This window comes from Thrips palmi, unplaced genomic scaffold (assembly GCF_012932325.1).
Source record: "Thrips palmi isolate BJ-2018 unplaced genomic scaffold, TpBJ-2018v1 HiC_scaffold_16, whole genome shotgun sequence".
In the NCBI taxonomy this organism is placed as follows: domain Eukaryota; kingdom Metazoa; phylum Arthropoda; class Insecta; order Thysanoptera; family Thripidae; genus Thrips; species Thrips palmi.
The window spans coordinates 795,578-822,792 of record NW_023144625.1 but is presented as its reverse complement, the minus strand read 5'-3'; the positions used below and the strand labels follow the sequence as shown (position 1 = coordinate 822,792).

Below are 27,215 nucleotides of genomic sequence, written 5' to 3'. Positions count from 1 at the left end.
TTGTACAAAACATTTAGTGAGCCGTACTCCGCTCCTTTGCGCCTTCGCCGGCCTTGTGGCCAACGGGTCGTTGACGGAGGGTGGCCCGTTGCAGCCTGACGGTGCAGCGCGACGAGAGCACCGGCGGCCGCAGCATGCTGGTGGAGGCGCTGCGGGACGCGCGGGGCCGCGCCGTGGGCGAGCTGGCCGCCGACCTGCAGGGCGTGCGGCGCACCAAGTGGCGCGTGGCGCTGTGGCCGGAGGAGAGCGGCGCGCTGCTGGAGGGCTTCAAGTGGCGCCTGCTGGACGCCCAGCCGGGCCGCGTGGTGCCTCTCCGCGTCATCACGCCCACCCGCCAGGCCATGCTGGCCGTGCCTGCAGACGCCTCCGTCGACTCGCTCAAGGTGAGTAAATTTTCGACGCGTCCTGAGAGAATAATCCCATCTGTCAGTGCAGATCTAAGACAGTCCTAACTTTCAGTGCAGACTTACACTCTAGAGTTCTTACGGATAAGTCATCACCGTAAGCTACGGACAAAATTGATTCATTGTAATTACGGATGGGCTTGTCCATATTACGGAGTTTGACATCTGTATTACGGATAAAAAGCATCTTCAGGTTTTGAGAATTTCTGTACGGACAAAATTATCCGTAAATACAAACACAACTATTGATCCATAATTACGGCTACTAAACCCATCCGTATTATCAACTCAACTTGTCCGTAATCCTGATCTGAACCTACCAATCCATATTAACATCAACTTAACTTCAATATGAAGACTAATAAGGTGCAATATAGTTTCATTAGTTTTCAAACTAAGAACAGTACTTTTCCTGTATATTGCATCATTCACCTATTGATTATCCAAACTAAAATCTTCTAAGTGCCATTTTGGCCGTAGTCCAACAGTTATTAAATGACACTCTAAGAAACCTAACCTAACATTTTTATTGAAGAAAGAATTGAAATATAAACAAAAGTATTGGTATATTTATAAATGTATGTTGTTGGGAAGCAGAGAATTTACCTGTGATAATAAAAGCACCCCCAACGTCTCCAATCCTCCACAGCAGATAAGTGTGTGTTAACATGACTGACAGCCGTCCAGTTTTCGCAGACACAAGCATCACTTCTCAAAGAATAAGTGAATTAATAACTTTTATGAACCAGAAACTTGCAAATCATCGTAGTTTCTGATTTTAAACCAAACTAAACGAGGTTAATCTACACAGAAACAAAGGGGTGACTGTGAATGTTGGATTTCTCATACTTTCACGTATGAAAAGTTTAGCGGGACGGTGTTTAGAAAAACACTCCGCTCCGCTGTTTGTGCTGCCGATTTTAGGCACAATTAAGGCCTTCACAATTGGTGTCAGCGATGGTGTCTCACCCCAAAGTCCATCAAGGATGGCATTGTTTGCAAACACTGAAGAAGTCAGTGCATGTGATTTTTGTTGTCACTCGGTTCTTCCAGCATACGGTATCAGATCAGCAGACAGTATAACCTCACCAGCGCACCAACTTCAAAAGAAAACATTTACAGTATAGCTTGAGTATGGTAGAATGTTTTGTGGAACTGCCCACAATAACTGGTTGGTTAGATTGAACAGTTGCTCAGTATGATTATTGAAATGCAGTGATTTCATAATCAACACCAAATTTGGGCGGTAAGTACATCTTTTTCTGCTGTGGCCCTGCTCCACCGTTACCCAAGAGTGTCTATCGTATCAGCAAGTAACTCAATCAATAGCTCTATTATGTGCCAAATAAAAGTAAAAGTGCTTGCTAGTGCATAAAAAAGATAATTGGCATTAAAAAGTATAATATACTGCTTATCTGTTTCCGCTCAGTATGGCAACGAGTAATTTATGAATTCTGTTTGTATAACGAGTGTCGATGAATGCAATTACTTTGGATTCTGTAAGACTATCCGTAGTTACAAAGCTACATCTGTTACGGACAAAGCCATCCGTATGTTACAAATCAGGCTATCCGTATTACGCTTGCGCAAAACTGTTTGTAAGGTACGGATGAATTTGTTTGTAATACGGATGAAGTAATCCGTAAGAACTCTAGAGTGTAGAACTATCGTAACTGCAGAGGTAAGGGAAGGTGGGGTACCATGTGACACGGCCACCATGTGACTTTGGCTTTTTCTCCCAAACGGCTTTGCTATCCAACAGCGGTAAGAAGACTCGAAGGAAGGTATCATGAAGGAGAATCGACGTGCAATAGGTCGCGACTCTCCTTCGAAAAGGATGGGAATAGTAGCGATCAGAATTGGAAACCGTATTAAAATATCTCATTGGAAACTTTTTCTGGTTCCCGCCGCGTCCGCTTTTTACCTTTAAAATACATTTTAAGGACATATGCCTGGCAAGATGTTCTTCTTTGATGTTTTAAGCGCAAAATAAGCTTTGGCTCGATTCTCTACGGCATAAACTTTGAGCGTTACTGCTGTTTCCCCTGATCTGGGCACCATGTGACCAGGGGGTGGCAACGCCCTGCATCTTTCTTGACGCCATGTTCGGCCACCCCTTGCACATTAGTTTACTTCGACGAGATTCAAAGTACGAAGTCCATTAGAGCCAAGCTGTTTCGTTATTACGATAACATATGAATTGAGGAAGTGTTTAGGCCAGGTTTCAACTCACAAACTCAAAAACTTTCCAAGATTAACGTTTTGAAAATATAAGTAGACACTTTTCTTGTAGCGATTTTAACAAAACCCCATTTTTCTCTTATTTTCGCGATGCGGTTACGAGGAGTGATTTGATCGTAAGTGTGCTCTCGTTTAATTATTACTTTAATATGACCTTTTAACTTGATGCCGCACTCAAGTTTCATTCGATTCCTTTGCTGGGTTCAGAGAGTATCTCCTTGAAATGAACCATGATTTAAGGGGGGGTCGAACATGGCGTCAGCATACGTGTACAGCGTTGCCACTCCCTGATGTGACACTACTGCCATTCGCTATGGAATTCCATGCACTCTCACTTCAGGAACGTGACATCACGTTGAAAGGAGGGGTGAGGCCGCCGGCTACCCCCACCCTACCGCTTGGTGAATATTTCGTGCCTTTTAAGAAGAAATAACGGTGAAAACGACACGTTGTCTTCGTCTAAGCGTGTAATATCACACCTAACACAAGTTTGAACCAAGAAATCGGCGTCTACTGGCCTGTAGCGGTAGGGTGGGGGTAGCCGGCGGCCAGCCATCAGGCAGCCAGCCGCTGCAGACCCTCGCCCGCGCCACACTGCCGCCCTTCAGGCTCGCCGCGTTCGGTCCCCGGTTGACCAAATCAAAATGTAACGACGCCGCACACTACACTCTCACTCCAGGAACGTGACATCACGTTGAAACGAATGTGACAAACTGTCACGTTCCTTTGAGCGTTGTGTCACGTTCGTTTCTACGTGAATAAGCTAATTTATGGCCGATTCACGTCCAAACGAACGTGACTTAATGCTCAAAGGAACGTGACAGTTTGTCACATTCGTTTCAACGTGATGTCACGTTCCTGAAGTGAGAGTGTAAACTTCTTACGGATACATCCTATCTGTATTACGGACATTTTTGTGCAATTGCAATTACGGATAGATTTTGCTTGTAATACGGATGAAATCATCCGTATTACAAAGAGTTTTACGTCCGTACCATACGGATATTTTCGTCTGTATGTTACGGACACGAAAACCTTTGTATTACGGATAAAATCATCCGTATTACAACCAAAATCCATCCATTACGCATGCACAAAACCGTCCGTATTGCGGATACATGGTGTCCGTAAGGAGTCTTGAGTGCGGGGCACGTAAAAGACCTTCCTGAATCTTCTGAGCTAGTCAGAAATGTTGTGCGATGAGCCGTTTAGCCGCAAAGTGGTGCAAACCTCGGCCAGGCGGCGTCCCGGCCCGAAAAAGCTGGGACTCCAGGGCGCCCTTTTCTCATGTCTAACTGCAGAAAACTCGATTTTTCGCCATTTTTAAAGGTGTTTTTCGGCTATAAAAACTGAACCAGTTGAGCTAGGAAAGTGAAATTTTGCGTGTGCCGAGCCAAGAACATACCTAATGAGCCTGCAAAATGTCAGCCAGATCGGCCGAGCCGTTCAGGAGGAGTAGTGTACACTCACAGTCAAACAGACAGACAGAAAAAGTTTTCCAACCCCACTGGAGTAACTGGCTTCGCTATCGCTCAGCCAAAAACCTTCATTGCTCGCGAACCAAAGATGATAAATTGATAAAAAACGAAAATTAAAAGCTGGAAGACTTCTTCATTCATTCTTTGCGTATAGGTACGCTGAATAGGATTTAAACCCTGAAAATAGGCCACTGTCACATGGTGCACTAATGCTGTCACATGGTGTACTGCGTGGGGTACGAAGTGACACTTTGACTTAGGCCCATTCAACTCAGGATAACTCAGCAACCAAAACAGATAAATTAGAAATCTCAACAGAAATTATAAGGTGAAGAATCATTTTGTTCTAATGACTTCTTATGGATGAAATGTGATTGGTATTTTTGGGTTGACGGGCACTTGAACAAATACCGTCACATGGTACCCCACCTTCCCTTGCCCAGAAATGACCGTTTTTCAATTTTTTTTTCAGCACCTGTGGTATTTGCGCGGCGTTTTCAATTTTTTTTCCCTCAGAATATGTTAGTTTGGACTTTTCTGTACGAAGTACACGCATCCGATGGACCAAAATTTGTGTCAAACGTAAAACCTTTGAAAAAGAGAAAAACATTCACAAAAAGAGAAAGCCAAATTATTTTGGTTTCGCATCAACCAACGGGGACCCGATTCCTGTTCCTCGCTTGATTTGTCTACTGTACCCAAACTTTGAGCACAATCAAGTGCTGTCATCAAAAACAGGAAATTGTCATTGGTCGTCGTGTACCAAAATCGGACTTAATGTAACAAATGCCCCACAGCATGAGGATGGTACTTCTTCCCACCTTGAGTGACGGTTGGCTGTTGCCCTGATGTGCTGCTTCTTCACGCCGTGTTCACAGGCCATCCTGGAGCGTGAGCTGGGCATCCCGCGCGCCGAGCAGCAGCTGTGCAGGGATTGGGCCGGCGCCGTGCCGCGGGGGCTGTTTCCGGCCACCCTGCACGTGTGCGGCGAGCAGCGGGCGGGGCCCACGGTGTGGCTGCAGGTGCGGCACGGGCAGGGCCAGACGCTGGTGGTGGCGCAGTCCGCCGACAAGCTGCAGGCCGTGCTGGACAAGGTGCCGGGCCACATCGACCACGTGCACGGCCTGTTCCGGGACGGCGAGGAGCTGCGTCTGGACCGCACGCTGTCGGACCACGGGCTGGCCTGCCTCCACTCCCTCGAGATGCGGGAGCGCGGCTGCGTGCGCGCACTCATCGACGCGCCGGCGGGCTTCGTTTGTCCCGACACAATGGTAAAGCTTGCGTAACTCTATGTCTGAGTCGAGCATAAAATTACGCTTGAAATGAAGCATACTCGGGAAATCCCCTCATGCATTTGCACTGCAAATCCAAAGGCAATAGTTTTAGCACCTTTTTTGGCGATACAATTGAGTATCGCCAATAAACCGCCTTACGGAAAAGTATTGCCTTCAAAACGGCGATACACGAAAGTATCGCCAAAATTTGGCTATACTTCGGAGTATTGCCACGATTTGGCAATAAACTCTGAACAGATCAAGGGGACAAGTCCTTAGTTTAATGCTGTGGTTTTGGCGACACTTCTGTGTATCGCCGTTCTTAAGGCAATACTTTTCCGTAATGCCGTTTGTTGGCGATACTCAATTGTATCGCCAAAACACTGAAAAGTCAAAGGTCAGAATTCATTCCATCCTAGGGGAGAGAAAAAAAGTCTCGCCATTTTTGGGCGAGAAACAAAAGTCTCGCCATTTTTTTGGCGAGAAACAAAAGTCTCCCCATTTCTTGGCGAGAAACAAATGTCTCGCCAAAATATGGCAATAATTGCAGCCCCACTCTATTTGATACTGGGAAATATATCCCAGTCAAGATCACTCCGGTAAACACATCACTAACTGCAGTCTTTCAATTACTCAAGTCGAAAATAATGCAGGGAGACATCACTTTCAGTTATGAAAATATTAATGTAAGGTTATATGATGTGAATTTGGTTTGCGTCAGCAAAGCGTTGCCCAACTATTTACTCTGTTTGTCATCGTTTAAAAAGACATTGGTCCAGTGAGTCAGATCCTAAAAGGTCTCTTTCAGTGTCCATGTAGTTAAAGATAATGTATTTGATAAGAGGCCTAAACAAAGCGACATCCATGATGACACAAGTTCTTACTCACTCCTTTGACTTATTCCAATCCCCAGGTAACCTTGCTGCACTTGTGCATTGTTGGAAATTCCATGGACAGAACTCGGTTAATGAACTCGAGGTGAGAAAGTTCCGTGCATTATCTAGCACTCTCCGTTTCGCCGTCTCCACTGGACAAAACGCCAAAACACAGCAGCACCACTTTAAATCGCCAACACAGATATAATAAAGAAAACATTTTAGTGAACAGACAAGCAACACAGCAACAGGGCTGCCATGGTGAAATTCATTTGTTGTCCTCGTTGTGTCGTCTGCTACAGTAGCATTTGTTTTGCGGTAGTGCCAACCAATACATTTTTTTTCTTTTCTTGTAAAATTATTTCTGGAAGGCAGTGCAGGTTGGCACTACCGCAAAACAAATGCTACTGTAGCAGACGACATAACGAGGACAACAAATGAATTTCAACGTGGCAGCCCTGTTGCTGTGTTACTTGTCTGTTCACTAAAATGTTTTCTTTATTATATCTGTGTTGGCGATTTAAAGTGGTGCTGCTGTGTTTTGGCGTTTTGTCCAGTGGAGACGGCGAAACGGAGTGCTAGATAGTGCACGGAACTTTCTTACCTCGAGTTTCTTAACCGAGTTCTGTCCATGGAACTTCCAACAATGCACAAGTGCAGCAAGGTTAGCTGGGGATTGGAATAAGTCAAACACTCTCATTCCAGGAACGTGACATCACGTTGAAACGAACGTGACAAAGTGTCACGTTCGTTTGAGCATTGTGTCACGTTCGTTTGAATGTGAACGAGCTGGTTTTCGGCCAATTCACACCCAAACGAATGTGACACAATGCTCGAACGAACGTGACATTTTGTCACGTTCGTTTCAACGTGATGTCACGTTCCTAGAATGAGAGTGAAGGAGTGAGTAAGAACATGTGCCATCATGGATGTCGCTTTGTTTAGGCCTCTTATCAAATACATTATCTTTAACTACATGGACACTGAAAGAGACCTTTTAGGATCTGACTCACTGGACCAATGTCTTTTTAAACGATGACAAACAGAGTAAATAGTTGGGCAACGCTTTGCTGACGCAAACCAAATTCACATCATATAACCTTACATTAATATTTTCATAACTGAAAGTGATGGCTCCCTGCATTATTTTCGACTTGAGTAATTGAAAGACTGCAGTTAGTGATGTGTTTACCGGAGTGATCTTGACTGGGATATATTTCCCAGTATCAAATAGAGTGGGGCTGCAATTATTGCCATATTTTGGCGAGACATTTGTTTCTCGTCAGGTGAGACTTTTGTTTCTCGCCAAAAAAATGGCGAGACTTTTGTTTCTCGCCAAAAAATGGCGAGACTTTTTTGTCTCACCAAATTTTGGCCATCAGTCTCGCCACTCAATTTTCAGTGTACAGTCTTCCAGGTCCTACGGAGAAGACTGTGCGGACTTACAGAGAATATTGTACGGCCCTACGGAGAATACTGTAAGAGCCTACGGAGAATATTGATAAGAGGGCTACGGAGAATCCTGGCAAAAAAATTAACAGAATTTTCCGTACCTTTTTGCCACAGTGATGGGTAGGGGGAATCTTCGCCGATGAGCCAGTTACGCTTGATGTCAAGGCTTGGAAACAGAGGGTAATACTACGCTTTCGTTTTACCAGTGCACCTCGGTGCTGGTGGGCTTTGACCCGGAGGACACGGTGGAGGAGCTTTGCAAACGGGCCGCCTTCAAGATCGGCGGAGCGATCCTGGACCAGTACCGCATCAATCCCAGCTTCTCGCTGTTCCTTCGCGGCAAGGAGGTGGCCGGCGATCGCTTGGTTGTGGACTGCAACCTGACTGGCCGCGGGGTGCGGCTGTCCATGCGGAAGAGGTACGTCCTTCGCTGCTGATAGTCTCTAAATTTCGAGAATTAGTCCAAATATTAAAGCACTTCGAGTCTGACCTAACCTAACCAAGCTTTCAGTCAAAGCGTCCAAAAGCTAAGATGAGACTCTTATTCCAGGAAGGAGACACGTGACATCATGTTGAAACGAACGTGACAAAATGCCACGCTCGCTTGAGCATTGTGTCACATTCTTTTGGATATGAATCGGCCAAAAGCTAGCTTGTTCACCTCAACCCGGGTGGAAGGATCTGCAGTTTCAACTACATTGAAAAAATATAGATTTTTTGTAATGTTAAATTTAATTTTTAAATATTTTTTTTCATACCTTAAATACTTTAATGTATTGTATAATTGCAGGTAAAGTGTAGTTCAACTACAGTTGAAGTGTAGTCAACTACAATTAAACTGCAAAAAAGTACCAGTTATTTCGGACAACTATAGTTTTTGACCCGGTTGTCCTAGTCTTCAGATCATTTGACTATAGTTCAAAGTACAGTTTTACTGTAGTTTAGTTACACAGCCAGAGTTAGTTCAAAAGAGAAGACAATCTGCAGTTTGAAATTTTTGGGTTTAAAAATTTAAAATTTTTTTAAATTTTTTAACCTTGTTTTGAGGAGACTCTTCCTCCCTCTACCCCTTAGGGGATTGACTTCGTGTTAATCGTGTGTTTTTTTTTGGATGTTGCCGGGAGTTGAACCTCGGACCCATGGCTTGTGAAGCAGAGGCCTTGACCACTGCACTACTGAGCTTTCCCTTTAGGATAGGGGCTTGGCTACTCGACCACATAGAAAGGCCGGCTTTCCTCGGGAACTAGAAATTTTAAATGCTAGAAAACTACAGTTTTCTATAAGCCACTCTGTACTAGGGGTGAAATTTACTTGTCCTAAAAGTAATTTTTAATGAATTTGTCTCAGAAACCAAGACACCATGGAGTGATTTAATTCAGAGAGCCTTCAAGGTCTTAATTTTCAACGATTGAGTCGTTACCTTTTAACTTCTGAGACGCACTGCCTAAAATGCTTTTAGTTTTATTGTGTTGACATTTTATCATCCAGTCATAATGAATTTGATGCCACTTTTTTTGACTTTGTTTGGCGACAAGCTGGCAAAATTTTTGTGGCTTGTTGATTTCCACGATACTTTGTCACATGCTACCTGCCCAATAGGAACATTATAAAAAAAGCAACAGAAACCAGATAGTATTTAAGAATTGGTTACATCCACCATATAGGTTTTCATATGAAGTTTAGTCGTGTCTTCAAAAAGTCTCAACGTAAAGTATTTCAACGTAAACCTTTAAAAGAAATAACTAAAACTTCTAAGAGATATTTCCTTTTCAATCCTTATTTTTTTAAATCACTAATGAAATTTTTTTTGTTTCTTCATTTCAAGTTGCAGTGCTTGACATCTTAACTACCTTAACAAAAAATTTACTCAAATTGTAGTAAAACATTCAACAGTTTGTCTTTGGGAAAAAAAGTATAGCAAAACTTTATTTCCTTTGTAGATCCTGCTGCGATTAAGTGAGGCGGATCTTCAGTAGTGGACTATTAAAATAGAATATTAAAAACTTTAACTTCACTTTTTAACTACAGATAGTACTTAATACCGGGTAAATAAATACAGTTCAGTTAGAAAGCATTTTTGCATAAAACAGCAAACACAGATCCATAAGCTAACTGAAACTGGACTTATTCTGCACTTTGTTCTTACCAAAAACTGCATTTCGGAACTGATTTTGGCACTATGTTTAAACTGCAGTTTCACTACAGATCCTTCCACCCGGGAATCAAGTCTTCACTGAAATAAATGGGTCCCACCACCCCCTTTTAAAGGGGTGATGCACTTCTTTGCCCAATTTTGGGTGAGGGAAAATTTTCATCACCCAAAAATTGGTAACAGGCGTTGGGTTTCCCCAAAATTTGGGTAACTTTGTCGGCGACCCCGGGAGGTCCCCGATGACGTCCTTCCGGGCCACCACGATGACCGGAGGCCTCAACACCACATGGGGTCATCGTGGTGGCCCCGGGAGGACGTCATCGGGGACCTCACGGCGTCGCCGACGACGTTACCCAAATTTGGGCGACGATTTTATGACTGCCCAAAATTTGGTCACCGCTGGCACGTCACCCAAATTTGAGCGGCGATGCGTGCGTTACCCAATGGTAGGGCGATGGTGGTGACTCTTTCATTCTCAGTGTTATTCACAGGTTCAGACTACTAAGTCTGACCAAAATGGGTCTCAATTTTCAGAATCTTTTAACATGTTAGTGTTGATGGAAGGAACGCACAAACTAAGTTTGGTTCAGTTCTGAGCAGGTGTTTAGCCAAGTGTTTCTCTTTTGTCTGGAGTTAGTTTCTCTAAGTGACCTCTTATGCGCAGATTGCCGTTCCCTGACTTGGCGATAGAGATTTACGTCAAGCAACTCACTGGCAAGATAACCACGCTGCACTGCCGGCAATCTGATACCATAGAAGTAAGTTCCCAATTATCTTGCGATTTGCTAACTTGAAAGCTTTCCAGTGGCTATTTGAAACGCCGCACGGAGTCTGTCACATCCCCAACCGAAAGAGCGCATTTTGATGTGTCAGATTTGATTTTCTTGGGTATGGCAAAAGGTTCGCTAATCTTGCAGTCTAAATCCATCCTACACGGGGCTATTGAACCTGTACCTAACCTAGGTTCGTCCTTAGATCTCGCTCCCGTTTTTTTTTCTGGGCAGATCATATTGATTTTAAACTGGTCGACGCGGGGCGTAAACGATTCGCCCTTGGACCGCCGTGAATCGTTTAATGCCCGTTGACTCTCAGAATCGTATTGACCTTTTTTCTCGCCATTATTGACTTTTTGTCCTTAGCTTACGTAGTTTATAAGCACCAATATTATGTAGTATTTCCTTTGTAACCATGTACAATATTGTTCACTATAAAGACTACATTGTCATCTATTTTTGACTTTGTTTGTAAAGTCAATTACTTATTGACTCCTTGTCAATAGGAAATTGACTTAGAGAGTCAATATAACGAATGAAATCTCTCATTGATATTTAGAAAATAGTACTTTTTATTGCTGTGTAAAATAATTTTCTCTAAACGACAAAAAGTCAATAACAGCAACAGCCTGAGAGTCGGGGAAGGGCGTGAATTTGTTTGTGTAGGGCTTTTAAAGGTAAAGCTCTACTATGTCGGACGTGCGGGTCATTCCTCGCCGAATCGACGAAGGTTTGTTTTTGAGGTCGATGGATTAGGTCCAAACCACTTTAAATCAATGCATTGGGACCCCAAAAAAAAAACCATGTAAGAGGATTTTTTTTAACATTTAGGGAAATTTAGTGAAAACAGCACTTCTCATCTTATCTTATGTGATGAGACCCCTTTGGCTTCTATTTCCATTTCAACTAGCTTAGAGGGGTCCTGAATACCTTTTCCTTTGACTGGAGGTTAAAAATAAAAAAAAATCCATTTTTTACATAAGAAAATTTATGAAAAAATTGAAAAATGAGTATAATATTCTTACGTGGTTTCAGAATTTTGATGATACTTTATCCTAAGATAAACTTTAGGTGACCGCTTAAAACCACAAAATATTTCATCTGGCAATAGTATCTTCACTGAATTGGGTTGATAAAACTTGATTTGGAGCTAAAATTTTACTCGAAACTTCTGTCGACAAAACGTATTGACTCTAAAATCAATTTCCAAAGGTCAAAAAGTTACTAATGATACATCTTGAAGTCAGGGCAGATTAAACACTTCAAGAATCCAACCCATTGATGTTCAAAATGTTGAGCACTCCTTATTTTATGTATATTTTGCTCTCCATTTGAGCCTTAATCCATAGAGTACTCTACAAATCAAAGAGTGTACATAGTATGCTCTAACTGGAGCATGCCTGCAAGCACGGTCTAGCTAGCGCATGCCTGCCAAGCATGCACTAACTAGTGCATACATGCCATGTACACGCTTCCTGATGCAGAAAACTCCCTATCCCTTATGCAGAAAATGTACGCTTCAGTTATCGTGTACATGGCATGTATGCACTAGTTAGTGCATGCTTGGCAGGCATGCGCTAGTTAGAGCGTGCTTGCAGGCATGCTCCAGTTAGAGCGTACCATGTACACTCTTTGATTTGTAGAGTACATGGTGGCATTAGTGGTAATGGTGGTCCATTGTTTCAAACAGCTGACTCTACAGAGTCTGCATTGTTTGCAAGTGGTCTGTACTGGTAAAACTAAGGCGTAGTATTATGCCTGTCCTCAAGCGTAAAATCTTAAACCGTACTCCTGTTCTTGACTTCAAGTTTAACAAGAGCTACGCTTGAAGCCAAGAAAACTCAAGCTAGGTCAGAAATTCTTACCTCCCCCTTTCAAGCGTAAAGTCAGTACACTAAATTTTCAAGCGGAATAAAAACCCATGCTCTATTTTACAAGCAGAGGAGAATGCGCACATTCATTATGCAAAATCAGCTCAAATTAATTTTCGATAATATCTTAGCCTCAGGCATCTTTCATACATTAAATGAACTTTCCAAGAAAATTACAAAACGAATAAAAAAATTATTGGGGGCCCAAGTCCTAAAGGCATTTAGGACTCCAGAGCACACCAGAAGTGTTTCTCCAAGTTAATCCCCAAAGAATTTTTTTATACATTTTGTAATCTTCTTTGAAAGTTTATTTATGAAAGATGTCTGAGGCAAAGATATTATCTAAAATTAATTTGAGCTGATTTTGCATAATGAATGTGCGCATTCTCCTCTGCTTTTACAAGTATTTTTTACACTTTTTTGAAAATTGATTGTAGAGTCAATGCGTTTTGTCGTCATAAGTTTCAAGTAAAATTTTAGCTCAAATTTAAGTGTTATCCACCCGATTCAGTTAAGATATTGCCAGAATTTATGTGGTTTTAAGCAGTCACCTGAAGTTTATCTTAGGATAAAGTATCATCAAAACTATGAAACCACGTAAAAATATTATGCTCATTTTTCAATTTTTTTAAAATCAATTTTCTTATGTACCAAATGGAATTTTTCTATTTTTATCCTCCAGTCAGAGGAGAAGGTTTTCAGGACCCCTCCAAGCTAGTTGAAATGGAAATAGAAGCCATAGGGGTCACATCACACTTTCATGAGATAAGGTAAGAAGTACTGTTTTCACAAAATTTCACTAAATTTCCCTAAATGTTTTAAAAAAAATCCTCTTAGAGGGTTTTTTTTGGGTCCCCATGCATCTATTAAAAGTGGTTTGGACCGAATCCATCGACCTCAAAAACAGACCTTCGTCGATTCGGCGGGGAATGACCCGCCTGCGCCTGTGTTTTACCAGTGAAGGAAACTTCAAACCATGTTCGGTTCAGGTTTCAATAGTTCCTCGTGAAGGCTTTTTACTTTTGTCTTGAGCTTCTTACGCTTCTGTGTGGATTCTCACGCAGCACACCGCGGCATGTTCCAGATGGTGAAGCAGGCGATCATGGCCTCAGAAGGTGTTCCGCCCGACCAACAGAGACTCATTTTCGCCGGCCGTCAATTTTTGGAGGCCTGCACCCTCCTCGACTACGGCGTTGGGCATCGGTCGACCATTCACCTGGTACTGCGTCTGTGCGGTGGCGGCAGCCACACTGCCTGGGCGCGAGGGGAGCTGGCTGCGGACGAGGACGCTGCGGCCCCGGAGGGCGCTGAGCCCGTCCCCGCCCCGCCTGCCCAGCCGCAGCGGGCCGCCACCCAGCTGGCGGTGGGCAGGATCCTGTCCGGAGAGGTCGTCCCGCCCCCGGAGACGGTCGGCTGCCGATTCGTGGTGCGGTGGCAAAGCAGCGTCAAACTCCAGTTTGACGTGTTTGTGCAAGAGCAGAAGGCGTGATGCTGTTGAGCCGTCTCAGTACTCAATGTTGTACTCAATGTACTTTTGGTAAAACGTGCTTTTTATCTAACTTTTTCATTGTAACGATGCGCACTTCTGTTGACCACAGATATTTTTATGTGCTTGGTCCTGATTTAGTACCGTAAGCTTTGTATGTCTCTTTTGTTTGCTGTGCTGAAAAAAAAGCCGCCTTTGTTTGAGAAGAGCGAACCTTTCAAATATATCTACTCTGATAAGAGTAAATTTGATAGTTGTTATTTAGCATGTGTAAACCTAAACCTGCAGCGCAGTGTTCCGCACCAAATGTTTTTGTACCAATTTCGTTCCAGGCATCTCAGTATTTTTTTGTGGACACGAACTTTTCGTACAGATTTGTACGCGATTTTGCTCAAATACAAACTTACAACGAAAGGTTCGTGTGGTCAAAACACTGAGATGTTCCTTACCAAGTTCTACCTAACGTTCGGGCGATTCTATGCCGAACCAACGAACTCTTGGAAGTTCATCTCTTCGATTTGGATGAAACTTCTTTTACGGGTAAGTAGGGGTCATAATGAAAGATCCCACATCAAAGGGTTTTTGCGATATCTCGCCCCGTTTGGCTGTGATAACGTAGCGAAGTTTTCACTGTCGTCACATTTGGACATTTTCTTTTTTTTTTCTCTCCGTACTAACTGGAAGTTATTAGATTTTTTTCGACAATGGTTCTTTACCCCGAAAAAGAGATTAAAAACCCCCCCGGGAAAGTTTTGGTTTTGGGAAAAACCCCAAGGAATGCCAAAAGAGGTCAATGCTTCCCAAAACCCAAAACTAAGGGGGGAAAGGGGGGAAACCTTTTAGGAATTTTTCATTTACAAGGCAAAAAGCCCCCTTTTTATTCCCAGGGGAAAAGGGAAAAAATATTTTCCAAAGGAAAACCGCCCGGGGAAATCCCCCAGGCGGGAAAAATTTTGGCCTTTTTCACGGAAAAACCCTGGGTTGGGAAGGGAAAAAATTTTTACACCCCCAATAAGGGGTTTGCCTTTTTTTGGGGGAAACAGCCGGAAATTTTTCCCAAAAAAAAAAAATCACCTGTAATGGAGAAAAACACATCAAAAATACATCCAAATTTTCTCGAAAACCCTTTCCATCGTGTTCCCCCCCTCTTGTTTCAAAACAAAACCCTTTTCAGAAAACACCTTAAAACTTTCAGTAAGTACGGGGAAAAAATAAAAGCCTGGGTTGTGACTAAAGTGAAAATTTTGCTATGTTACCACAGCCAAACGGGGCCAGATATCGCAAAACCCTTTACATGGGACCTTTTTATAATGACCCCTACCCCGAAAAAAAATGTCATTTCCCAAAACGGGGAGATGAATTTCTAGGGGTTTGGGATGGAATCGACCATTTTTTGTAGGGGGTTCGATTCCCCTATCCAAACCCGGTCTGGGGAAAAACCCGGGTTTATGTAGGATCTGCCCCATCTCGGTTCGATGATCGGGTGCAGTGTCAGTTACAGTTGGGGGTTGAACGCACTGAATGTCATGGCACTCTTTTTTTGTCCCCTGGATATATGAAATTTTTTAAACACATCCGATGGCGATACAATTTTGGGGGGTCCCCGAAAAGGAAAAAATTGGGCACATTAAAAAATTATGGGAAAATTTTTTTGTCCCAAGGGGAAAAAAAAAATTTTTCAAAATTTGAAAAAAAAATGTGGCAAAAAAAATTTATACATTGTCATGTGGGTTTTAAAAAAATTTAAAAAATGGGGACAAAAAGCCCCTTTTTTATTTAAAAAATGTTAAAACCCCTTCGAACACCCCCAAAATTTTCCCCGGGGCCCTAAAGGAAACTTTTCCCCTTTTTCCCAAAAATTTAAATTTTTAAAATGGGTTCCCCTTTTCCCCTTTTAAAAAGGGGGTTTCCCCAAAATTTTTTGGGCAAACGGAGGAACCCCCTTTTCCCAAAAAGGGAAAAAATATAAAAAATGTGGGAAAAAATAGGCCTTTTCCCTATAAGTTTAAGGAAAGTTAATTAAAATTGTTACCCCCCCCATAAATTTTCAAATTAAAAACTTTCGCCAATGGTTAATTTTATGGGGGTATATCTTTTGGGGCCCCGTTAATATAAAAAATGGGAAATAATTTCCCAAAAATTAAAATACTTTTCGCGAAAATTATGGGTTCCCAAAATTGGGCACCTTTTTTTTTTCTTTTTTAAGGGTCAGGGGAGGAACAAAATTTTCAATAAATTTCCTAAATTTTTTTTCCCCGAAAGTTTAAAGGCCAAAAACTTTCACCCGAGGGAACCAAAATTTAACGTCCATTTTTAAAATTTAAAAGGGGCAAAAAATTTTTTCCCCCGCTTTAAGGGGTTCCAAAAATTTTGAAAATTCCCTTTTCCCGTTAATGGGAAAGTTGGGAAATTTAAACGGCCCTTTTTTTTGGGGGTTTGCCCAAAAGGGGAAAACCCTGGGAAAAGGAAACCCCCCCGGGAAATTTGGTTTTTTAATATTTCTTCCCAAAAAATTTTATGGAATTTTAATATAATTTTGGTTTTGGATATTTTTTTATTTCCCTCTGGGGGGAAAGGGGTAATCTTTGGGGCCCGGAAAAATTTTATAATATTTATTTAAATTTTTTCCAAAATTTCCTTCCCCTCCCGCATGGGAAATTTTGGGTAGGAGGGGAGGGGTTTTAAGGTCTTTTCCCAAAATTTTCACTAATGTTTAAAAGGGGCTTCCCTAAAATGTGAAAAATTTTAAAATAATTTAACCGCCCCCCTTTTAAAAGGGGCAAGGTTTTTTTCTTCGTTTTTAAAATTTCCAAAAAATTTCGGAGAAATCCCGGGGTTTCGTTCAACTTTAAAAACGCTTTTTGTTTCGGAAAAGTAACGGTGGAGTATACGTTTCCCCTTTTTTTAGTTTTTTCTAAAATTTTAAAGTTAATTTGGTTTAATTTTATTTTGGGGGGGAAAAAAAATCATGGGCCCTTTTTATAATATTTTATAAAAAATTCAAATACCCCCCGTAATTTAAAAGCAGGGGCCTTTGGGCGAAGGGGAATAATGTGAGGAGGCCCCTCGGAAAAAGAAAAATTTAAAGCCCCAACCCCCGCAAAAGATCTTAAAAACGTACAGTCCTTCTCTACTCACGACAGATCTAAGTCTACTCGCGACAGCTCTCTAAGGGAGTATGGGGCGATTTGTAACAGATTTCGGAATTCTCTATACAAAATTAAGAACATTCTGCATATCGGTGTCAAACTTGTGCCAGTTGAGCAGTCTGGCCCTTCATCCAGACTGTGCAGCTCCATTGGATCAATCTGGCGTCCGTAATCTTTGCAATCTAAGACGTTTTCCAAACCCTTGCATGCTGTTACGAATCGCCCCAGCATGGGGTGATTTGTAACAGCCATGGGGCTTTTCATAACATCCTACACATTAAATGAAACATCGTCGGGAATGTTATCTCCTCCACCAGTTGTTCTTCGGGTGTCCTGCAGACGTCTAAAAATCTACATTACAAGCTGCCGTTGACCGCCTCAGCACTAACTGATAGGCTATGTCAATCCTAACCTCACTTTTTTCCATTTTAGAGGAAAGCATAGAATAACTCGCTTTAAAATGCATTTCGAGCTGTGTAAATGTATTGGATTAAAACAGCAGATGATTCGAGAAATAATTCAAGCATTTAACAGCAAAAACTACTTAAATTCTTGTTTTTATACGGGTCTGTTACGAATCACCCCAAATGCCTGTTACGCAAGAAATCCGTCCCCGACTATGACTGGACAAAGTAAAAGCAACTTATGCCACGTGTTTACATTGTAAAGGGGTCACGCTTCAAGGCCCCAACGGTACTTCGATGGTGATTCATACCTGGGGAGCCTCAGACAGAAACTTCCTAGAACTCAAAATAAAAGATTTGCCTGTATGCCGAAATTTCAGTGTACCCTATATTTCAGACGCCCCCCAAAACTATACCTGAGCACCGATCACATCCGCTTCGATTGTTCAAGGACCCTGTACTTGAAGCGAAAGAGGGGCCATACTCAGATTTTCCTCTGCTCCCTCCACTTACGCATTTGTTACGAATCGCCCCTGTTACAAATCGCCCCATACTCCCTTTCTAGTTAGCTTCTTGGCCCCAGCCCCGACCACCGCGTCCGCCGCGTCCTGCCCGCCGCCGGCGCCTTCCCCGATAGAGCCTTCCATAGCTGTAAGATAAACAAGATTGATTAAAGACCAGATTAGAAACATATTGAATATATTTAATATAACCGTATTTATTCTATCATATCGAGACCAACCAAGTAATCCCTTCCAAACTGCAAAACAACGAAACAAGAACAAAAACACTTACCCTGAATTTGCTGCGCTCAGGATTGCCCTGATGGCCCCTGCTACGTAGCCAGAGCTGCCGCGCCCTCATCCGCCCCCTCGGCCTCCTCTGGCTCCTTGGGACCCTCTGGCTACTTGCTCTTCGAGGGTCGCCCTCATGGTGTGCAGCCGCTCGACCTCCGCCCTCGCCCTCCGCAGATTCTTCTGCGCTTCCAGCTGTAAAGAAAGAGAAAGACTTGTGACCCTTGCAAAAACAAAATTATTACACCTTCTATTGTGACAAGGAAATAAATTGTAGTACAACGAAAATTAACAAAGTTAACAAACAAATTTTTGTCAAAAGACAATTCTGGATGCTGCAGTTACTACAGACATTGTTTAAAATTTACACTGCAGACTTAACTACATACTAAGTGCATCCATAGGCACACGCTTCGCAAGCTCGCAGTTGTAAGGACATGCTAAGTATGTAGGTAAGTCTGCAGTGTAAATTTTAAACAATGAATTAAAATATAACTGGAAGTCTTACCTCGAGCTGATACAGTTGCAGCGCCGCCTGCGCTCGGGGGATCCTCCGATGCCCTGAATCCACCCCCTCTTGATGAGCTCCTGTGCCATCAATGCTAACAAAAATATATTTCTTTCCTTTGACAAAAAGTATTTGACACAAGCTAAATTGATTTTGAAACAGTGTCGAATCGAAAAACTTTATTAATGATGAGCTCGGACGGGTGAGTGAGGTTAAGTTGCCGGCGCCATTTCCGGTTTTGTGATTCTTCTTGTTCTTCAGTCGGCGACGACTAGAATAGTCTATTTTAGACCGGAGGTTGCCGTTTCGGTTTCCCGTTTGTGAAATAGTCCAAAATGCTCTTCGGACCGTGAGGAACGAACGCTCCGTAATGCAAAGGGTAATTCTTTCCCAAGTCACCCGAGGTCCCGAAATCGATGTCTCCGATTTCGACGAAACTTTGTGGGTGTGTTCCCTATGTAGCAAAGAGCTCCAGAAAAAATTTTCAACTTTTTTGGTCGGCCCAAAAAATTTTAATCACGTATTTTGTAAAAAAACACTGAAACCTGCACTAAAAATTTGTTTGTTGCCTGAGGGCGACCTGCCCGGTGGATTTTTTTTCTTTTCATGGTACTGAAAAACAAGTCCCCGAGAGCCACTTTAAAAGTCACTTGTTCCAGGAGATATGGACCAAAAAATTCGTTTTTCGCGAATACCCAAAAAATGCATCCGAATTTTTTGATGATACTTTTTTTTTAGGAAGGTCCTGTGGTGGTCTATCACCCTTATTGGTTTTGGGTTTGGCCTATGGAAAACCGAATAAAAATTGCGTTTTTTCCGTTTTTTTCGCAGTTTTTGGCCCATAGTATCGCCATTTTAAGTCTGACTTCATGAGCGCCATTAGACTTTTTTTTCGCCTTTTCAAGACGAATCGATTGATGTAAGTTGAAGTCAAATCGGAGTATTTTGAAAAATCGCCTTTTTTACGCATCTAGATTAGTTGGATCCCGATCGTAAAAAAGGCGATTTTTCAAAATACTCCGATTTGACTTCAACTTACATCAATCGATTCGTCTTGAAAAGGCGAAAAAAAAGTCTAATGGCGCTCATTAAGTCAGACTTAAAATGGCGATACTATGGGCCAAAAACTGCGAAAAAAACGGAAAAAACGCAATTTTTATTCGGTTTTCCATAGGCCAAACCCAAAACCAATAAGGGTGATAGACCACCACAGGACCTTCCTAAAAAAAAAGTATCATCAAAAAATTCGGATGCATTTTTTGGGTATTCGCGAAAAACGAATTTTTTGGTCCATATCTCCTGGAACAAGTGACTTTTAAAGTGGCTCTCGGGGACTTGTTTTTCAGTACCATGAAAAGAAAAAAAATCCACCGGGCAGGTCGCCCTCAGGCAACAAACAAATTTTTAGTGCAGGTTTCAGTGTTTTTTTACAAAATACGTGATTAAAATTTTTTGGGCCGACCAAAAAAGTTGAAAATTTTTTCTGGAGCTCTTTGCTACATAGGGAACACACCCACAAAGTTTCGTCGAAATCGGAGACATCGATTTCGGGACCTCGGGTGACTTGGGAAAGAATTACCCCAAAGTTCTCTAACGAAACGCATGAAACGGTCACTTCGTAGGGATACGGACTGGCCGTTACACGTTATCCGTGTAAAGGCTACGCCTTTAATGAAAGGTGATGAATTTGCCTGAGGCTGTAATGTGCCTAAAGGCTTTCGTTCTCCTGTTTTTGAAAAAGTTAGAGACGAATCCTGTAATAGCAAAAGAAAAAACCTAAAACATCACAATGAAGACTCAGTAAAATATTTTTTTTAACACTCTTCAAACTTACATTTAAGACAGTACTCTCAGAATACATGTCAATTTCAGACAGAGTGCTGGACATGGCCATCGGTTTCTCTACCTTCCTGTACTTCATTGCCTTCTTCAGTTCTTGTTCATTGCGAATATTAATTGAATGTTCCACTGCATCAGATTCTAGGTCAGTAGCTACGTAAGTGGTGTCAGAGGGCACATCCGTAAAGTCATTTTCAGTATTATTTTCAACGTCTGTGCCTTCTCCATTTCCTTCTTCTAAATTTCTTCTCCTTCTTCTAAAACTTCTAAATTTGTTTTTCTTTACTTGTTATCGAGGAATGACATTTTCTCAGCATAAATGTATGGTTTTTTTTGCATTCTTGGTTGCAATACCACTTTTGATTTTTCCTCCCATCTCTTCCGTTGTTGTATCTGGCTTTTCTGAGCAACTCCCAATGGTACTTGCATTGTTCACCTGCAATCAGAGACTGTGGTTAGCTAAGCAACAAATTGAACATGATCACAATAATACAGCACATGGAAAAGTAGAGTCAAACCATCACTCTGAAAGAAGTGCTTGGAGATCTCAGTCCAGGCCAGCTCCTTTTGGGTCCTGTCACTGTGACCTGGGAACTTAGGATCCCACAAAATTTGGTGCTGGCCCACGAGCTCGATGAGCCTAGGCGAAGCCAGACTCCTACGTGGGGTTTTTCTGCTCCGACCACTTTTGCGAGGCTCACTAGATTCATTCATGATAGCTGAAAAGAGAAATAATACAATTACTTCGGATTAATAGAGAAGTCTGAAATTTGTTCTGAGAGATTAGAGACACATGCACTCTAGGATTTAGTACCAAAACAATGAAATGGCAGCCTGGGAATTTCCCCATGTAAATAAAATTAAGTTATTAGGCAATAGTGGGACATACTTTCACCCACCTCACCATGAAATGATTAAACCCTGTGGTCTACAAGACACATTACAAATTATTGGTTCATTAGTTCCTAAAGAAAAACTTTTCCTTATTCTAGTGAGCCAACTGCAAGAAAAATCCAAGAGTTAAAATGACTGAAAGAAAACCACATCCAAGGGGACGTTGACATAGTGGAAGGAGTGACAGCACGTAGGCTGGGGATGGACTGGAGATTCAAACAGAAGGCGACACCCATGCAACTGAATGAAGCAATGGCATATGATGAAAAAATGTGAGTGGCGTTGGTGCAGAGTGCACCCAGAAAAATGCCTTCTTGGATCAAGAAAAATTTTCTTGATCCAAGAAAAATTTTGCATTGAAATTCCCAAGAAAAAAATTGTATTGATTCATGTCAAATATATTCTTGATATGACATACATTAAATGAAGAGAAACAAAGTTTTGCATAAAGAATTTTTTTGTTTAATTGGACACTTTTTTTCTTGGATTAAGAACAAATGGAACTCCAACTAAGAGAAAGGGATAACTTGAGCCACCTGGTTTCTTACTTGCGTGTGCACTGCTGAGACACGACACCAAAATTTCTTGGTTTTCAAGAGACTTGATTGAAGATCACTGTTCTTGGGCAATGCAAGAAAAACTTTTCTTGAGCCAAGCTTGGAAGGCGGCTAATACAATACAATCTTTGGCAAAGCGAAATTTTGGTAAAATGAGTGAACAGCTGAACCCCCACCTCTTAATGCTTGTATTTTGTTCCATTTAAAATATATGATGCAGCTGTTACTCAAGTCGCTATTTTGTATGGCTAATGTATGTGTATTCAATAGGATAGCGAGCTTTTAATTTATTTTTTTTCTGGGTAATTATTTGTTACAAATTAGAACATATGCAGTCTTAATACTGTCCAACCCAGGAGTTTGCATTTTTTTTTCACTGCATTAAAAATACCTTGTAAAAACAACACATGATGTTTTGGTGCAAATTTTATTTTATTGACTTAATTACAAAGCAGTTCTGAGCGACACCAAAGGTTTACCATCAGACACAGCAAATCTCTGCCAAAGTGGCACATGAGAAAAAAACTCGCCTTGATTTTAAAAAAAAAAAAATTCATAGTATCATCAACAACATATGCACATGATTCAACACGGTAACTTAGAGTAGTTTTCAGTCTAAGAACAAAATAAACAGTATTTTGCAGAATCACAATGTGCTGAATTGTAGCAAAAATAGGAAATAAATCCTCATAACCTGTCACCAATACCATCTCCCTTTGATATGTTGTTCCCAACACATCAACAGATTTAACAACATTAACAGTGTCATTTTCATTAAAAGTAACAACATCACAGAAATAAGGGTACAAATGAAGAGTGCTAGCTTGCACTGACTTTACTGATGAAAGGGCTTTAAAGTCAGGTTGTTGAGAATTACATGATAATTCGATTAAATGCTTGGCTAACTGAAGTTGTAATTTAACAGACACAGATAACGGCAGATGCACTCTAGAATTACATGAATGAGCATACAACTTTGACACCCGATGCTTCCGTTCAGAAGCTAAGGCTGAGAAATCAATCAATGGGCCATTGTTTCTTAAAGCTTCCGGCAGATGGGTTGACTTATGGTGCTTGGCTTTCAAATGAGACTTTGAAACCTTCATATACAATTCATTATGTTCTTCAATTAGTGACTTCAGATAAATATCAGCCCCTTCACTATGATGGGAACGAATTACAATTTCAAGGATCTGTCTTAACACAAGATAATGACGCCAAGCATCACAAGTGGTTGGTACAAGGTCACTGATCATTTCTCCAAGGTACCTAGCTAAACAGAGCATTTTAGATCCGGATAAATTCAAATTATCATTTTTAATCCTGTCAATTGTAATTTGAAATGCTGGAGGCTTGTTGCCTGCTTCTGTAGGACCATAATCAAAGCCTGAAATTCTCTCATGAAGAACATCTATGCCAAAGTATTCCCTTTCTACAATAAGTTCTTTGAAAATAGCACATAAACCATAATTCAGCATTCTCTCAAATACATCATGTAAAATGTCACAAGAAATATTTTGGGTGAGGTGATAGGATGGAATATCATTGAAAACACACGTTTCTTTGATACCAGTCAGTTTTGAATCACTTAATGCAACATCTTCATCATAGTTCTGAGTAGATTTATTTAATAAGGACAGGTCCTTACAGTGACCCCTTTCGATTTCCGCGGTTGATGGCTTGGCAGATTGCTTACCTAAGTAGATGTCCAAAAATAAAATATTAGGTCGCTCAAAGCCTTCTTGGCTGAGTTATAGCCAACTTTGTTTTTATTTCTTAAAAAAGCTGGGTATTTTGGGTATTTTTTATACGAGACGTACTTTTTAAGCCAGGTGGATGAAAATTGGCCCTGTGATGCAAAATTAAATAAGGAACACGATGGTGCCCTCAGAATTGATCTACGACCAATACTTACGGAGATACCGGCCTCCAAAGTTGGAAAAAAGAGCCAAAATGTAGGAAAATACCCAAATCTTGGGATTTCGGAAACTATTGGACCCATTGACACGATTCAACGCTCATGTTGTAGAAAAAAAGCCACGGAATCCAATGAGCTCACGCGCAGGTCCGTGAGACTAACCGTTCAGGAGATACGCGGCTCTAAAGTTAGCCATTTTTCGTAGGGTGCCGAAAACGTTGTTTTTGCACCTTTTCAGACTGTTGAGCCTTCAGCGACACGTATCCTGCCTGCCTTCGCGAAGACCTCGGCTCAGGGGAAGGCGATACTGTGGCGAAACGCAGCCCACTGTCAGATTAAAGAAGAGGCTCTCAGAAGAGGTGCTCAGGAAGAAAAACACCGCTGAGGGAGCCACCATCCACGCAGTGCATTAGCCCGCCCCGATTGAGCCCCGATGACCTGAGAGCCCCGAAGCCCCGACTGAGTCCCGATGGCCCCAGACCTGACCTGAGCCCCATTAGACCCCATTTAAGCCCCGCGCCACATAAAAATGTTGCAATTTGACCCAAAGGCTTTACAAAAACTGTTCAAAACGGAAGTTTTTTTTGGCGTGGAGCTCAAGTACGGCTCGCTCAAACCGGGCCCATGCCGGGGCTCTGATAGGGTGGTCCAAAAAAAAATTAAGTTGCTCGGATCGTCCAACGCCGCCCGGATTTGGATTCTACATCGAAAAAAATGAAATACGTGTTTTTTCCTTTTTCGAAAAAATGATTTTTAGGACCTCCTCAAAGCTCTCAAAGTTTTTAACAGTGCTATTAACAGGAAAAAATCGTAACTTGGTCAATTTTTGACCGATTTTCAAAAACGAAACGGGGATTTGTTCGTTTGTGAATGCTTATTACGAAAAAAAATATGCCCAACCCTCTTTTTGGTTTGCCTAACTATCAGGGGCAAAAAATGACTAAATTTCGGCCCAACTTGGCAAGAATTTCAGTTTGTAGGCCGCTACAGCCACTCCAAGTCCACCTTGTCAGCATGGCGGGGTGCCCCCACCACTAGGCAAGCCCCATGAACAGAAATGAGATGCCGGGTGCAATTTGCCTACCTCACAGGGGCATCAAATTGTGGATTTTTTCGAAAATCTATCAATAGTGGTGTCTCTTGGGGCCTCTGGGCACTCAGATGGGCACCCTTTCACCCGGTTCGGTACCCACACTACGTGATAAGAAAAAACAATAGGAATGGACGATGCTGGCGCGAGGAACCGCAGCCACGCAAGGCCACAAGAAAAGCCATCAATAAATAAAGGAATTTTCTAAATTTTACGTTTTTCTGGTCCTGAGAGGTAGGCATGAGGTGCTCAACAGTCAATTCCTGTAGTTTGTTTTCATCACGCAGTGCGGGTACCGAACCGGGTGAAAGGGTGCCCATCTGAGTGCCCAGAGGCCCCAAGAGACACCACTATTGATAGATTTTCGAAAAAATCCACGATTTGATGCCCCTATGAGGTAGGCAAATTGCACTCGGCATCTCATTTCTGTTCATGGGGCTTGCCTAGTGGTGGGGGCACCCCGTCATGCTGACAAGGTGGACTTGGAGTGGCTGTAGCGGCCTACAAACGGAAATTCTTGCCAATTTGGGCCGAAATTTAGTCATTTTTTGCCCCTGAAAGTTAGGCAAACCAAAAAGAGGGTTGGGCATATTTTTTTTCGTAATAAGCATTCACAAACGAACAAATCCCCGTTTCGGTTTTGAAAATCGGTCAAAAAATGACCAAGTTACGATTTTTTCCTTCTAATAGCACTGTTAAAAACTTTGAGGGCTTTGAGGAGGTCCTAAAAATATTTTTTTCGAAAAAGGAAAAAACACGTATTTTATTTTTTTCGATGTAGAATCCAAATCCGGGCGGCGTTGGACGATCCGAGCAACTTCATTTTTTTTTGGACCACCCTAGGCTCTGACCATCGGAGCTCGAGTCGGGCTCAGGCTGGGCTCTGGCCCGAGGGCTCCATCACTCAGCTCAGGAGTGTACACAGGATTACTGATTACCAGTGATAACCTACAAAAATACTCAAAAAACTCTATTTTTTGGCCAGCCTAGAGCATGTTTGGCCTATTTTCATAGGACACCCCCCCATCCCAAATCCGATAACAACAGCGAAAATAGCCAGTTTTGGCGTGTAATTACTAATGATTACTGGAAGAAGTGTACACACGATTATCAGAGTGTTTGACCCCTCGCTCTGGCCGGGGCTTGCTGCGACGAAGTGCCGGCCCATAGGCCCCGACCCGCCCGGTCACCCCATAGGAATCCGGCTAAGCCTTGGCTAAGCCCCGGCAGAGTCCGTCCGAGTCAGGCCAAGCTGTAAGAGTGGTCTGGCCCGATTGAGCCCCGATGACCTGCCACCTGCCCTAGACTCCGATGAAGTCCTGGCCTATAGGCCCCGATCCGACCACCCGACTCGGCCCCGACCCGGCTCAGACTCTGCCCAGACCTGGCCGACACCCGATCGTCCTATCCGGCTAGTCTTGGCTAAGCCCCGGCACTGTCCGACCGAGTCCGGCCAAGTCAGGCCACGGTGTAGGTGGGCACCACACGATGAGTGGTCTCCCTACACCGTGAGTCCGGACTGGGGCGGGTTCCGCCGGACCACTCTAACAGCTAGCGTGGCCTGACCCGGCTGGACTCTGCCGGGGCTTTCGAATTCCTCTAGACCGACCGGGTCAGGGCCTATGGGTGGAGACTTCGTCGGTGTCAAGGTCGAGCCCAGCCCGAGCCCGAATTGAGCCCCGATTGTCAGAGCCCCGGCATGGGCCTGGTTTGAGCGAGCCGCACTGGAGCTCCACGCCAAAAAAACTTCCGTTTTGAACAGTTTTTGTAAAGTTTTTGGGTCAAATTGCAACATTTTTTTTGGCGCGGGGCTTAAATGGGGTCTAATGGGGCTCAGTCAGGTCTGGGGGGCCCTCGGGGCTCAGTCCGGGCTCCAGTCGGGCTTGGCCGGGGCTCTGGCCCGGGCTCTCAGGTCATCGGGGCTCAATCGGGGCGGGCTAATGCACTGCGTGGATGGTGGCTCCCTCAGCGGTGTTTTTCTTCCTGAGCACCTCTTCTGAGAGCCTCTTCTTTAATCTGACAGTGGGCTGCGTTTCACCACAGTATCGCCTTCCCC

General features: G+C 42.7%; 1 protein-coding gene across 1 annotated transcript; it reads left to right on the top strand.

Annotated features, from left to right (window-relative positions):
* The first annotated feature begins 271 nt into the window (after nucleotides 1-271).
* Nucleotides 272-14,252, top strand: LOC117642845 (polyubiquitin-like). Its single transcript, XM_034381440.1, has 5 exons — nucleotides 272-383; nucleotides 5,002-5,394; nucleotides 7,931-8,142; nucleotides 10,541-10,634; nucleotides 13,605-14,252. The coding sequence occupies exons 1-5, from the start codon at nucleotides 342-344 to the stop codon at nucleotides 14,007-14,009; spliced, it is 1,146 nt and encodes a 381-aa protein (XP_034237331.1). The 5' UTR covers nucleotides 272-341; the 3' UTR covers nucleotides 14,010-14,252.
* Nucleotides 14,253-27,215: the final 12,963 nt, after the last annotated feature.